This window comes from Pogona vitticeps, chromosome 1 (assembly GCF_051106095.1).
Source record: "Pogona vitticeps strain Pit_001003342236 chromosome 1, PviZW2.1, whole genome shotgun sequence".
Classification (NCBI taxonomy): domain Eukaryota; kingdom Metazoa; phylum Chordata; class Lepidosauria; order Squamata; family Agamidae; genus Pogona; species Pogona vitticeps.
In genome coordinates, this window is record NC_135783.1 from 194,675,312 (window position 1) to 194,689,875 (window position 14,564).

General features: G+C 41.7%; 1 protein-coding gene across 1 annotated transcript in view; it reads right to left on the bottom strand.

Moving 5' to 3' along the window:
* ZNF804A (zinc finger protein 804A) overlaps window positions 1–14,564 on the bottom strand; it is a 292,804-nt gene that overhangs the window by 81,249 nt on the left and 196,991 nt on the right. Inside the window, exon 2 of the mRNA XM_020810961.3 lies at window positions 9,321–9,464. Coding sequence (XP_020666620.3) covers window positions 9,321–9,464 — 144 coding nt within the window. The remainder of the gene's footprint in view (window positions 1–9,320; window positions 9,465–14,564) is intronic.

Sequence of the window (14,564 nt, forward strand, 5' to 3'; positions counted from 1 at the left end):
CAGTTTTTCATGCACGAACATCAGTACTGGAGCTAACCTGTGTAAATCTTCCTTTGAAAAGAAGAGTGTCTCTCACAAAATTTCTAGGAAAACCTTCATGGAGTAGTCCCATAGATGGGACTTTAAAAACTGGACTAGAGGTATTATAAAAAGAAGGAAGCTTATTGTTTTAACCTGATAGCTATGACTCTGTCCCATAGGTTGGGAGTTTTATTCAGCCCTGTGCCTCCAGGAAGAACAGCCAACCTGTGTAGCCTTGGGCAAGCTGCACAATCCCCAGAAGAAGCGAAGAGTCAACTACTTCTGAATATTCTCTACCTGGAAAACCCTGAAAAGGGTCACTATACAACAGAATTGACTTGATGGCCCACGATTATTATTTTTATAGTCATCGTTCCAAGACCCAAAAGTAGTTATTACCATATATATTATTTAAGCTCAATTTTAAAAAAAATAAGTAAGATAGAAATATTTAGTTACCGTACTTTTTAAAAAAAGGAACAGGTAAATTCTGCAAGCCATTGGACTGTGCTATACAAAGCCCTCTCCTCCAGCCCACCACATACGTCATCAAAAGCACAGTGCAGTAGAGAGCACAAGGTACTGCAGGGGATGACCCCTAAACATAATATTCAAAGGAGGAAAAGCCATCTCTCATTCAGCTACAATCCCAAAAGTGGAGCAAGTGTATCTCTTGTTACAAGGAAAAGCAATTAATTGCCATTAGCAAATTCTTATAACTAGTTATCATTTGCAAGATGGATTTTGCTCCATGTCAAATGACCCACATCTTAGATGGGGGACCTACTCTGGGTTTATTAAACTGACATTTGTGTTACATAATATGTGGACTGGCTATAATGTTCTATCTAGAGAGAACATGTCTATCACAAGTGGTGCCAGTTATTTATTATGTTACTGATTAAACTGAATGGCCATTGGAAATAGCTGTCCATGACTCAGGACCATCATCCTTTTAAAACTACTTAAGGATTGAAAGGAGCCATTTCCCAATACACAGTTTCCTTCCCAAGCCAAGATTCCCATGCAAGTGCATACTTAATGGAGTTAAAATTGAGTTGATAAAGATAAGGGAGTGGGGGCAACATTGAAAAGTATTCTATGAAAGAGAAGCTATTCTCTCCATAATATCACTAAAGCCATCAGTCCCAGTTCTTTTCTCCTGGTAGTGAAAAAAAAGGGGACCACTGAACAGTAGAACTGTAGTGTTGGAAATAGTTCAGCAGGTCACCTAGCCCAACCCCCTGCCACTACAGGAAGTACCCAGCTAATGTATTCTTGGCACATGGGCATCCTATCTGACTTGAAAACTTTTAACAACAGGCAAGTGCATCACTTTCTGAGGAAATCTGTTCCCCACTCTTCAACAGTTTTAACCATCAGGAAGTTCTTCCTAATATTTAGTTAGATTTTCTCTTCTTGTCCTTCAAATCATTGGTTCTGGTCCTGCCCCTTGGAGCTGCTTGGCTTCCTCCACATGACAATCCTTCAGATATTTGAAGATGACTGTCCTATCACTTCTTCTCCAGGTTGAACATTCTCAGGTCCCTCTATCGTTCCTCACTGAGCTTGACTTTTAGGCCCTTCACCACCTTGGTTTCTCTTCTCTGTATACATTCTAACTTGCCAGTATCCATCTTAAACGTAGCTAGAAAACTTTCCAGTTCTGTGGCCTTGTGAAGCAGGAAGATAAACAGGGCTAAGGTTCAGAAAATGACAGCCAGCTGTGTGTTGTGTTCTCAAAATCATCTCGCAGATAAAATAAATGTTCAACTGTGAGAAACATATTCAAAGGTCAGGGGAAATGGAAAGATCTTTGCCCTCAAACCAAATCAAAATAAAATCCAGGATTAAAAAAAAACTGCTCAAAAGCTGTTGAGGCCATCTCACTAATTGGTGGTGACAAATCATCCAACAGGAAGTTGGTTTCCCAAATGTGTCTGGCAAGGTCACGGATATTTAGACAGGACAGGACTGGAAAGGAAAGGAAAGGAAAGGAGAGAAAAGGAGCAAGCAGTTGTCACTTTTGAGACTTAAAAAAATAATAATAATCAGGGGAATAAAACTCTTCCAAAACTGTCATGGTGACGGATTCCCATGACACAAAATTCATGTTAAAGCAATGACAGAACTTGGCCTACTTTTACCTCAGTGCTGAGTGTCCAAAATTTCCAATGACAAAAGAAAAAATAATTTTAAAAAGTGCTTGCCCATTTTTATCTCTGTTTAATGCCAGCAGGAAGGAGAGGAGAAACAGCAATAAATATTTAACCATTTCCACAATTAAAGGGGATTGAGAAAGTCCTTACAAAGGCAGCTAAATCTATACTGTACCATCTGTGACCCTTCCAATGGACGTGGCTGAATGTAGGAATGTCCACATCCCTTTCCCATCCCCCCACATTATGTTCTTTTGTAATTCCCCCTCCCCATCTCAAACTAAAAATAACATAGTGAAACTCTTCACTGAGGCCACAAGTATCTTTTCATTTCCCATGGCTGTCCAGCAAAATTCAGATGAATAGCATGTTCCTCTTGCCCCTCTGGGGAGTGGCAATGGTGGTGGTGGGGATGAGCCCTTTAATACGGATTTTGATAAAAGCTACAGCTCTGGATTTTCATGGGAAATAATGGCTTCGATCCAAAGATGTCTTTGGGAGGCAGAATGAAAGCGGAGCAAATTCCAAGCATTTATCTCATCATTCTTGCCTCATCATCATTGCCTCTTTCCTGCCAAGGGTGGGAAGAAATACTTGGCAGATTTTTCTGTCTCTTGCACCAAAATCATGCGGCCAGTTTTAGTGATGATGGAGAACTGTTTGCACTCAGGTAACAAACTGGTTTGGCCCAGTGCTGACCTCTAGTTTTTAGGCATAGGCTGATTGTTTCTTATTCATATTTGAGGCATACAGTTCATTGGCAGAGGGATCAGGGAAGTGAATTTTCTTGTAAGACTCTGCTAGATTATCACTGAGATGCTTCATCAAAAAAAAAAAATAAAAAAAAATACTTTCTTTGGTTTCTCTTAAAGGACTGACTGACAAACTGCCCACAGCCGAATCCACAGATTTCTTTTCCCCCTGTACCTCCACCAAGGAAGAGAGGAAGTGTTCAGTTTGCTGATGACCTGAAGTGGCTTGCTTATGAAGCTACTTCATGATATCAGAAGGAGCCGGACCAAACTGGGTTGCTTGAACTCCATTTAGATGTGAGGATGGCACCAAATGGCCTATTGTACCACCACCCCAACCCAAAATGGCCCTATTTAGCTCCCACCAGCCTGCTCCCAAAAAGTCAGTGTAAAAAAGCTCTTAGTCTCATAATGTGGGCTCAGGACTCAGATCAGAGGTGTCAGCTTCAGATGTTACTTCTGGCGGGGTGGAGGTAGTTCATGACTCTCTCTCCCACTGTCCTGTACTGAAACACATCAAACACACCAAAATTTGGCAAGCGCTACATCAGAGAAGAACCACAGTGCGTACAAGGACCACACCACCTTTTTTTTAAAAAAAAATCTGTTGGAATGTGGAAGGAACTCTGAACAACCACCTAGAACACCACTTGCAGTCAATGTGGAAACTGGACATTGCCCAGCTGGGACTGTGAACTGAGGACAACATCTTCCTCCAGCCAATAGATACTCTTATACAATTGGGTGTAATTGGCTCGCCTAGCGTGTAGACCAAATCCTATCTGAAACTCTCTGACACAGGCTCCACTATTTTTCTGTATGTCGCTGTTCCCAGCCATACAGGAACCCATTGTTTTCATCTATGGCCATTAGATGATGTGGGGGCAAGGGGTGCTGAAAGACTGGCAACCCTTTGCCTCGTGAGATAGGGAGAGAGATTCTAATCCACCTCACTAGATGCGGATCCTGAAACCTACCACTCTAACCTGGCCCTGGAGTCCCCCACTTTGAAACTAGCTTTTGACAAAGGAGCCTGGCCGGCACACTGGGGCCCTTGATCTTCAGAGCCTGGATGGCAAGTGTTGTCATTTTCGATCCAAGTTTATGACTATTTATTCAGTTTGGTCAAATATTTATACAGGGTGTCAAGAGGCAAAGTATAGTTATGTCTCACCCTTCCCCTAACCCAGTGGTTCTTAACCTTTGTTACTCGGATGTTTTTGAACTGCAACTCCCAGAAACCCCAGCCAGCACAGTTGGTGGTGAAGGCTTCTGGGAGTTGCAGTCCAAAACTCCTGAGTAACCCAAGGTTAAGAACCAGTGCCCTAACCCATATCCTGTTTCACCATCCCAACAAGATGTCCAGTTCTTCTTGAATCTATGCGAATCATAGGCACAGACCACTTAAAGGCTGAGAGAATAATTTATGCACCAGCAGGTTTGAGTTTATTTGTACTGAGAGTCCAAGAGAGAAAGAAGCAATTGTTGTTGCACAATGCTTCGGGGGGTGGGGGGAATAAGAAGGGGGAAAGTACAGCAAACATACAAGTTTTGTATCACAAGGTACTGTTGTTGTTTTTAAATAAAATGTAATTCCCAAATTGCAATAGAGCCAAGTTTAAAAAAATACTGCCTTTCAACTCACCATCTTATTTGGAAATCTGGAGCAGGACCACTTTGTCCACTGAGGGCAGGAATGCAAGACCATAAGTTCTGAAAAGTCATTATTTGATAGCACAGCTTTGTCAATCTCTTTATTAATGACTTGGATGAGGGCATGGAGGGGGTGCTTGTTAAATCTGCAGGTGGTGCAAACCTTGGAAGGGTTGCTAATAAATCAGGAAGAGGATTAGGAATCAAAATTACTCTAACAGGTTAGAGGACTGGGCTGACACAGTGAAACCAGGGGACATGTAAAGTGCTGTGCTTGGGCAAGAAAAATCAGGTGAACCATTATAGGATGGGTGAAAGCTGGCATGGAAGCAGTACATATAAAAACAATCTAAGGGTTTTGATAAACTATACTCTAAAGATGAGCCAATAGTCTGAGATAGCAGCAAAAAAAGTGAATGCTGTACTATGGTGTATCAACAGAAGTAACTATCCAGATTAAGGAAAGTAATAATGCTACTCTGTTTTAGCAGACCTCATCTAGAGTATTCTGTCTATTTCTGGGCAGAACAGTTAGAGAATATTGAGAAGCTTGAATGTGTTCAGAGGAGGGTATGAGGTTTTGAAATGACATCCTATGAAAAAAGGTTGAGGGAACTTGGCATGTTTAGCCTGGAGAAGAGAAGGCTCAGGGGCAATATGAAGGCCATCTTCAAGTGTGTGGAAGAGGGAGTGTGTTTGTTTTGTGCAGCTCAAGAGGATACAAGAAGAAGTAATTAATTTAAGTTACAAAAAAAGAAGATTTTGATTGAACATTAGGAAGAACTGCCTACCAGTGACAGCCATTCGATGATGGAATTAACTGTCTTGGAGTGCAGTGGACTCTCCTTCACTGGAAATGTTTGACCAGGGGTTGGCTGGCCACCTGTCCGGGATGCTCTAAGGTGTGGTTTTCCTGCACAGAGACCCAATAATCCTTCGGGTCTTCTTCTTCTTCTTCTTCTTCTTCTTCTTCTTCTTCTTCTTCTTCATGGCTTCTGTCACAGCAATGCCATTCCCTTTCATCACGGCATCCACTTTCATAATTTTTTTTAATCCCCACCCACAAGACAGTACTAAAGCAATGGTATAGCCAGAGTTATTGTTGCTGTGCCAAGGGGCGTGGGGGAGGGGAAGATGGTTCTCTTCCTTGGCAGCTGTTTCCCTAGAATGTTCCTCAGAACAGTTGAACACCCTTCCAAAGGTACTCTGGGACAAAAAAAACAGCTGTCACTAATCAGGGTCCCCAATTTTAAAGGAGAAATTAACAGTTGAAGATCCCTACAAATGGTAAATGCCTTTGCTCTTTGAGAACATTCACAACCCTGTAAAACTGCCTGTTAAGTTCAGGATGTACTCCATCTCCTCAGTTGTGAACAGAAAAGCCATGACCATATACTTTCCAACAATGTTATTTTCCAGTAATATATCACGCCTTATCATCAGCGACGCTTTTATTTCTTTTCCTGTTTGTTTGTTTTTTGCCTTAAAGTTTATTTAGAGGTCCATTCCATGGAATAAGTGTTTTTGGAATTGCAGTTTGAAAGCACTGGAACCATTTCATGAAGCTGAATGTCAATTGCTTTCTTTTGTACTTTTTTTTAAAAAAAGGCCTACTTGTTAAGTGTAAATTAAGACTAAGATGGCATTCAAAGAGGAAAGACTCTTCCCAGAGAAAAAGGATATTTTGTGTCTCCTACAGTGCAATCCTGTGTATTCTGAGCCTGAAGAAGGTGCTGTTGTGCTTCATCTAGGGATGTGAAGAATTTCTCATTTGTAGCTGAGACAGACTTCCTCTACACACCAAGAAAGCCTGTCAAGGAATCACTAACCCTTTCAAAAGCTCACATTTCCAGACAGAAAACAACATAATGAATTCCTCCCCAAATGGAGGTTTCTGCATCTGCATTCTAGACAAAAATAATGCCCTTTGTGAAGCTAAACTCATACACACAGAGGAAGCACAACGGGTCCAAAAGATGCATGCAACCCATCAAGTGCTTCTGTTTCTAAAAAGCCCATGTGTCAAGGCTGCAGCAATCATAGCTTTGCTGTGCAATTGATGCAAAAATCAACCAGGCAAATGCAAAAACTGTTTGCAAGACCAGAAGAAAACATCCCACTGTCACATAAGCAAGGAGGAAAATGCTTCTTGTTCTGACACCTGAGAATGTGAGAAGGGAGGATTTGCACTCCAAGTTCATTCCGACTCTCCCCCCCCCCATATAAGAATGCCTGGGACTGCAGCTTTATGTTCAGTTATTCTGAGACCAACTTGACCACAGCTGTCTATACATCAAGGACATGCTGAATCACTCAGGATGCAACTGCCAAGAAAGAATCCAAGGGGACTGAAGCGGGGTGGGGATGCAATCCCTCATATGCTGCCTGGCTAACCTTAATCTGTAGATTAATCCATTAATACCTTAGTGTATTAATTAGTTGGCAGCCTAGTATTAATCAGAGAAGGGAGATTTTAATTGGAGGGGCTGAGTGTTAAGGACACACAAGCTAATCCTTTCGAGTGATCTCGGGGCATCAGAAATAGAGAACCAATGATTCCAGATGGAAGGAGGAGTACTCTTTCAGGCACTCTCTTAAAGCATGAATTCTTGTCCATTGTCCTGTATCTCAGTTCTCAAAAGATACTTGCCCTGAAGAATATCTGACACAACTATTTAAATACAATGATTTCATTCTTTTTTTAAAAAATGGAGATGCATCCCATTGCTAAAATGGGCTTTAAGGAAGCCAGCTAATAAAATATAACATAAATTTAATCCAACATATGTCCACTCAGAAGTAAGTTCTGTTGAGTTTGGCGGTGTTTACTCCCACATAAGGGTGCATAGGATGATAGCAGTCTAACGGTGTAATCTTCTACATGTCCATTCCAATCTAAGCCCCTTTCAACAAAAGGCACTCAGAGGAAAGCAAGTATAGGGTTATATCTTTAAAAATGAGCTAACACAAAGGAACAGCAAAGAAGCAATCAGACACACAAGATCATTATAACGAGAGTGAATAAAAAGAACACACTGAAAAAGAGGGCAATTATTCGAAATGCAGAATCCACAAAGGTCCCAGATAGCCAGACAGATTTTGCCTGCTACCGAAGTCCATCCACATATGATTCAGGAAGGAGTGGCATTATATTTGGATGCCACAGCTGAAAATGATCTCTCTTTTTTTGGTAGCCGCTGCCCGCTGGTATTAATTTTAGAAAAAGTACCTAGAGAAGAACTAATGATACTGTATAGTTCTTAACTGAGGAGTAAATTTAAGTGGAGTTATCAAATAAACAGCTGAATGAATTATCAGCCTTTCAAAAAAGACAGATGATTAGTCATGAATCTAATAAGCAGACAAGTAGGAGGGTGGATCAAATGGTTCCACAGGCTATTTGGAGAAAAACTGAAAATCCCCCAGGGCTGCATGGCCTTCTGCAAGGATTCCTCCCAAATAGGTACACAGTAATCTTACGCATGTTTGCTGAGGGGCCATGTTGGCTAGGGAATTCTGGGAGCTGTTTTTGATAGAGATGTAAATTCATAGAAACATTGATTCGGGGAAGACTGGAAGGCACCCAAGTGTTGGTTCACCTGTTAAAATGTGCATATTTTGATGGGAGAATGTTCATCAAGCATGTATGTATATACTGAAGTCTTGCTATCTTTTGCACATGTTCTGGGCCTGGCTAAAATATTTTGAATCTGTTTTTAAATGTGTGTTTTTTAAATCATCATCATCATCATCATCATCATCATCATCATCATCATCATCATCATCATAATGGTTTCAGTTTCTTTGATTTCTTTTATCCTGTTCTTGATTATTGTAAATCACTTTGGGAAGAGCTGAGAGCAGAAAGGCTATAAACCAAAGCTATAAACAAAGAATCACGTCAACAAAGATGGAAACACATTCCTGGAGTAATCTAGGAGGGGGATAGATTTTTTTTTTGAGCTGAAGCCAGAGCAAATTATAGCCTGAATCCCACTTTGGATCCCTCGCTGCTGCCCTGCTGCCTCGTCCTCCCTTTCTGCCAAGGCCCAGCCACTGCCGCCACCAACTCTGCCTCCCCAGATGGTGTGGTGCCTGCTCAGAACCAGCAACCCAGCTGTCCTGCCACAGAGAAACCAGCTGAGAGGAGCCACAGTCACCGCCTCTGAGAGGGTCCCGTGTCACCCAGCTGATCCAGGCAGCAAAGCCCGGTGCTGTGATCTAGGAGCCAGTGGGTGGATGGAGGGGTGGACAAGTGATTGGGCACTGGTGGGGCAGTTGGGGGCAAGTGATGCAGTGCGTGAGAGGGCAATCTAGCAATCGGTCAGCGGCAGGGCAATGGTGGTGCTGGGTGAGCAAGGCAGGCGAATCGCAATGCTTTTATTATTTTTTCTTTCATTCCTGCACTCGACCATAGAGCAGGAATAATTTTTAAAAAGCAGGAGGGGAGTCCCACGAATCAACTGCACATGTGCCTCAAAATAAACGGACTACAAAATAAACAGAGGAAGAAAAACTTGCTCCTCTGTGTGCATATGCCTCATGTGTATGCTAAAATTTAAGTTGTGTGGGTTTGTTTGTTTTTTTAGGAGACCCCAATGCAACAGTGGGCTTTATTGTCAGCGGGGTGAAGCTCCAGGTCTCAGCCATGAAACAGTGAGCCGCTGTCTTACAAAGGAGAGCGTTGTTGTTCAGATCCTGTTGGCAATCCTAAGGATACATGTGGAATCCTTACCTGTTTGTGAGCGTGGTCATAGGAGTTGATGTGATTGTCAAACTCTTGGTGTTTGTAGTACTGTTTGTCGCAAAGTTCGCAATAGAAGTTGGCTTTCAGGTCTTCGAGAGCCTTGGCTATCGTATTCTCCTTTTCAGCATAATCCTGTGGAGAGGAAGGAAGGGGGATGGGAAGGAGAGAGAGTACTTTATAGTTATTCAGCCATTAAAATCTGGAGGGTGGTTCCTCTTCCCCCTCCTGTTCTGTAATTTAATCAAATCTGTCAACGTTTACACTGCTGTAACAAAAAGCCTGAGTGTATTTGCTTTATCAGCAGAGAGGCACGACTTTTTTTTCTTCTTTTTTTGCACACTCCAATTTGCACTCCAACCAACAGCTACCTCTAGGGCTTTCGAAAGACACAAGGCTAAGGAAAACGTATTTTTAATCTTACAGAAAAGCAAATAAATAAAATGAATATTTCTCCTGCCTAAGGTAATGTTAATGTTAATTTCCATAGAAAAGACGCCTTCCTTCCTTCCTTCCTCCCCCCCCCCCCCCAGCCAAGCCAGGGTCAAAACCTTCACTGAATAAATACATCCCAATAGAACACATATGGAGATTAAAACAGACATTTAATTTGGTTACAGGGCTCTTGTCAGGGAACAATAATAAACCATTTACTGCATGAATATGGGGAGAAATAAATACGTTGCAGGACGGTTATGGCCACAGAGGCATCATTATTTATTTCAAATATTACAGACCGTGCAATAGCCTATATTTTATGGTGTGGTTTTATGGGGCAGTGAGGAAAGGGCGGCAGGGCAGGAAGAGAGAAGGCACGCGAGCACTTGCAGCATCATGATCATATTTAAGGCAGGGCAGAGGAATCTTCGACCCTCCAGATGTTCTGCATCGTAACTTCCATCATTCCTTACCATTAACCAAACTGGGTGGGGATGATGGGAGCTACAAACCAAAACAGCTGATGAGCAAAGTAATCTACACCCTTAACACAGAGTGCACTTTACACCACATGCCACCACATCAAACTTTGCCATTATATTGAGGCAATGTAAGCACTTCTCAGCAACTACAGAAAAGCAGCAACTCTCACACAGATAGTGCTTTTTATCAGGACAGATCATGGCTCCATCTAACTCAGTGGTACCCAGATGTGGTTGCCCCAAAGTCTTTGGTCTACAAGTCTCAAAATTCCAAGGAAAGACAATTCAATACTTAGGGCTTCTGAGAATTGTAGCCCAAGAGCATCTAAGGCTCCAAGCCTGGGATCTTTTGACTTCCTCTCCACGGACCGGTGACAGCTCTGTGGGGTTTGGACAAAGGAAGGAAGGAACTGACATTGTGAAAAAGCATGTTTTCATACTAACTGATGGTTGCTGCCAGATAGTGGTAGTGGAGTTGGCAGAGGAGTAGTTTTGGCTAGTGATATGAACCTTTCCATATTTTATTTTCTCAGGTAAGGAGGAAAATTTCAAGTTTTCCCTCCATTGGGTAAGGTTATGAGAGTTTTTGTGCAATTGGAACTGTTTGGTATAAACATTGTGAAAGGGGGGGGGGGTTTGGTGCAGAAAAGTTGTATTTTATTCAAAAATGTTTGCCATTTGGAAGTTTCTGGTCCGATGCAGTACATCTAGGGAAGCCAAAGGTATTTTGATTAAACCAATTACGGCATTTTTCAAGAATAGTATATGTCTATGTCTGTGTCGCTATGTGTCATACACACATTCTCTCTCTCACACACACAATGATCCATAGGGTCCTTACAGGAAACCAAAGTCACTGTGTGTCAGTAGAAAAAGCAGTCCAATAATTTTAAGACTCAGCCAAATCCTGCCAAGCCCCTGATCGAATGCAGCGTGTCTCCCATCTCCTCTGTGTTACAAATAAGCAAAAGTACTTGCAACTGCAAAATTACCTTTGAAAAAAGTCTCATAAAACCGCTTGATTAAGTTCTTAAATGTTAGCCAAGCTGTTACACACAGTTTTGTGGTTATTATCTATTATTTACGATGCTCTTTTGGTAGTTCAAAACTAAGGAGGTAAATCAAAGGGATAATATTATTTCATAGCGGCATGCAAATAAAACTAGTGGGAGACCTGAGCGAGCTCTTGTAGAGCCATCCTTGGTCTTCCCAACAGCATGACCTGAACAATTTATGGGGGGGGGGGGGAATAGGCTTGGGATTTCCAGAGTTCTGGATTGCTATATATTAGCTTCATTTTAGCTGTTTTGACCAAGCCTTAAAGGAGACTAAAGCCATTTTCTGGCTAAACTTGAGTTAATCTTAGAAGGCCAAGAACACAATATACTTGATGAGCTTTGTCTTGGAAGTTGGTACACTGTCATAATCAGAGGAGCTAACAAGCAATGTTTTTTTAAATGCATAATAATGGGACTTCTCAGAAGCTTAGTAGGTGATGCTCAGTCAAAATGTCGATCCAGATGAACATCTTTGAAAGGCAGCTGGCCTGGCACTGGGGGTGCCAGATCAGTAGCATCTGATCCCATGAGGTTCCAGACTAAAACTTGAGACAGGGGTGGGCAATGGTGATGACACAGAGGCAGAGTAGACAAGAGCTGGGAAGGAGGCAGAACCATTCCTAACCAGTTGACTGTAGAAATGGGTATAATAGGAATCTGGGTTAGGAGATGTAGGGTCTTGGTAAACCTGGCTAATCCCAGATCTTCTGCTGCTCCTGAGGCTGGTGGAAAAGTCACTGTTAGCCTTCTGCCCTATAACAAAAGCCACCATGTGGGTCACACTCCCAGGTGGTGCAAATTGCATATTAAGTCCAAGTGCAGGCAGCCTCCAGTTATTTTCATTTGCTTCTGACTTTCGTTTGATGTACATGCAAGTCCAATATATATACAACTGCATCCACCATGCCAAGCCAGTGATCCCAACTATTCAAAAGAAATTACAAATGTTATTTGTAGTTACTTTGTTTTGCAACATTACAACTGAAATATGATAAAATGTTACTCCTTTTGCAGTGTAACTAACTTTTATCCTTAGTTACAGGTTGTGTATGGCTTTGCTATGTAACTGAGTTTTAATCACAGTCTAACACCTTGCAGCATTTTGATTTTATTGAACAACAGACTATCATTTCAGTTACTTTTGAATAATAAGAGTGTAAAAGAGTTAAGGCTGTTTTTTTAAAAAAGAACTATATTGGGAAATAACAACTTTGGGGGCCTTGGAACTATAATGAGTTGCCTTTTAAGAATATCCTTCAATGTTCTGTATCACTTGCATCCATATATTCTCCTTTTCATTGCAGGGACTAAAGAAGGTGACAAAGGCTAATCAAGGCTGCATCTTGATCCCCAGTCAAGTGAATCTTGGTACATCAAGAGCAATCAGAGCAATTTGTCAGCTTATAATACTCCAGTATTGAATATTTAACAGGCATGCACAGATCACTCCCAGCCTCTGTCCCTAGTAACTCAAGAGCTTCTGTTCTTTCTGGAGGCTGCAAGTGTTAGCGGACAGAGGGCAGAAAGGGGCTCTGTGTGACAGCTTCTTGACGGCTCCCAATCAATCCTACCCTGAGTACTAAACAGGAAGAGGAACTTTGGGAAGAACTACAAGAAGCAACCAAGGGGGAAACCCAGTGTAAACATCTCAAAGATGGAGAAACACGCTGAGCTGAGCACTGGCCACAAGGTCAGGGCGGAAGGTTTTTCCCCCTGTTTTGCGAAGTCTGGGGAAGGGCATTGCAAGGATGACATAAGGAATCCCAATATTGGAGCAAAGTTTCACCCACTGGTCCCTCCTGTTCTGCACTGCTGGCACTGTCTTGCAAAGGCTGCCCAAGATATCTGGGAGCCTTACCTGGTGAGGGCAGGAATCCAAGCTGGGATCTTTTGTGTTTAGTGCATGTGCTCTGTGACTCCCTCATGCCCCTTTGACAAATGGAACACTGTTCCCAAGAATATCAGGGAGTGTACACTCTCTCTTTGCAGAGAAATCTAGCCTTACCGCTCCCTCTAGGTCTGGGTGATACCACCTTTGCATCTTTGTTATGTTATGTTTAATCATACAAAATGTGATATTCCTAAGACATGATGTTTCTACACTCTTTTTTTAAAAAAAAACATTTATCCTTTGCAAGCATCCACCACTGACTGAAGTACATTTCTGCCCATATTTAAAATATGTATAGTTTTCTACACAGCGCTGTGCTCTTCCATCACAAGTCCTGAAAATTGTAGATTGCCAAGCAGAAACTGAATCTGATTCACTACTGTTTCTCAGAGGGATAGACGAGGGCCTGGGGAAGAAAAAAAAAGGGGGGGGGAACAATTCTGATAGATATCCTTTATATCAGATATCCTTTATACCCATATCAGAAGGATGGCCTGTTGCTTTTAAGTACACATTCAGGTTCTGAAATTTTCAGAATTCACCAAATAGTCCCGTATTCAGATAGTTCTAAATATATCCACATCTGAATTTTATAGCTCCAAATATCTGTAACAATAATTCCTAATATTTGGAATCCCGTTTATTCGTACATCTAAAAAAGCAAAAAGCCAGGTTCCTGCTTGTTGGAGGAAGAAAGGAAATTAAAAACCTATTTCTCAGGCATCCTGGGATGATTTCTTGAGAAATGAAGACACTGTGGCACCAAGGGTAGTGGTGAAAGGGGCAGAAAACTCAGTGTCTCTTGATTAGGTTTACCATGGATTTTTCAAAGGGAAGGGGGCTGGGAGAGCAAAACATCAATGATGTCTCTCTGGATCAACAAAAGCTAGAAGCAGGCACAGATATGAGGAGGTTTTTTTTTCCAAATTGGTTCTTTCTAATTGAAGGGTAGGCATAGCTGCTTGTAAATCCTCTGAGCATTTGCTGTTAGGGTATGCTCTGTAGCAAGCCTGCACTGCAGCAGTTTTCTCTGGTCCCTTTCTGAACTCCCAATTTACATTTACATTTTCTACATTTCATTGTATCTTCTTGAGTTAATATAGTCAGAAATAAGATTTAGGATTAGTAGATTCATAGATTAATACATTATAAATCAACAGGGAAATGATATATTAGGATAAGCTCCTTTGGGCTACCTCAGGTAAGGAAGTAAGATTTTGTTATATAGAGACAGATATATTAAGTTCATAGACTTTGTGTCTGTGTATGTTTGTCTGTGTGAGTTCCATTGGAAGGGTTTGTATTTTGCTGTAGCAGAATCAAATGCTGTTTTTTGGGTAAAGTCTGCAGGCACCATGGAATGTGG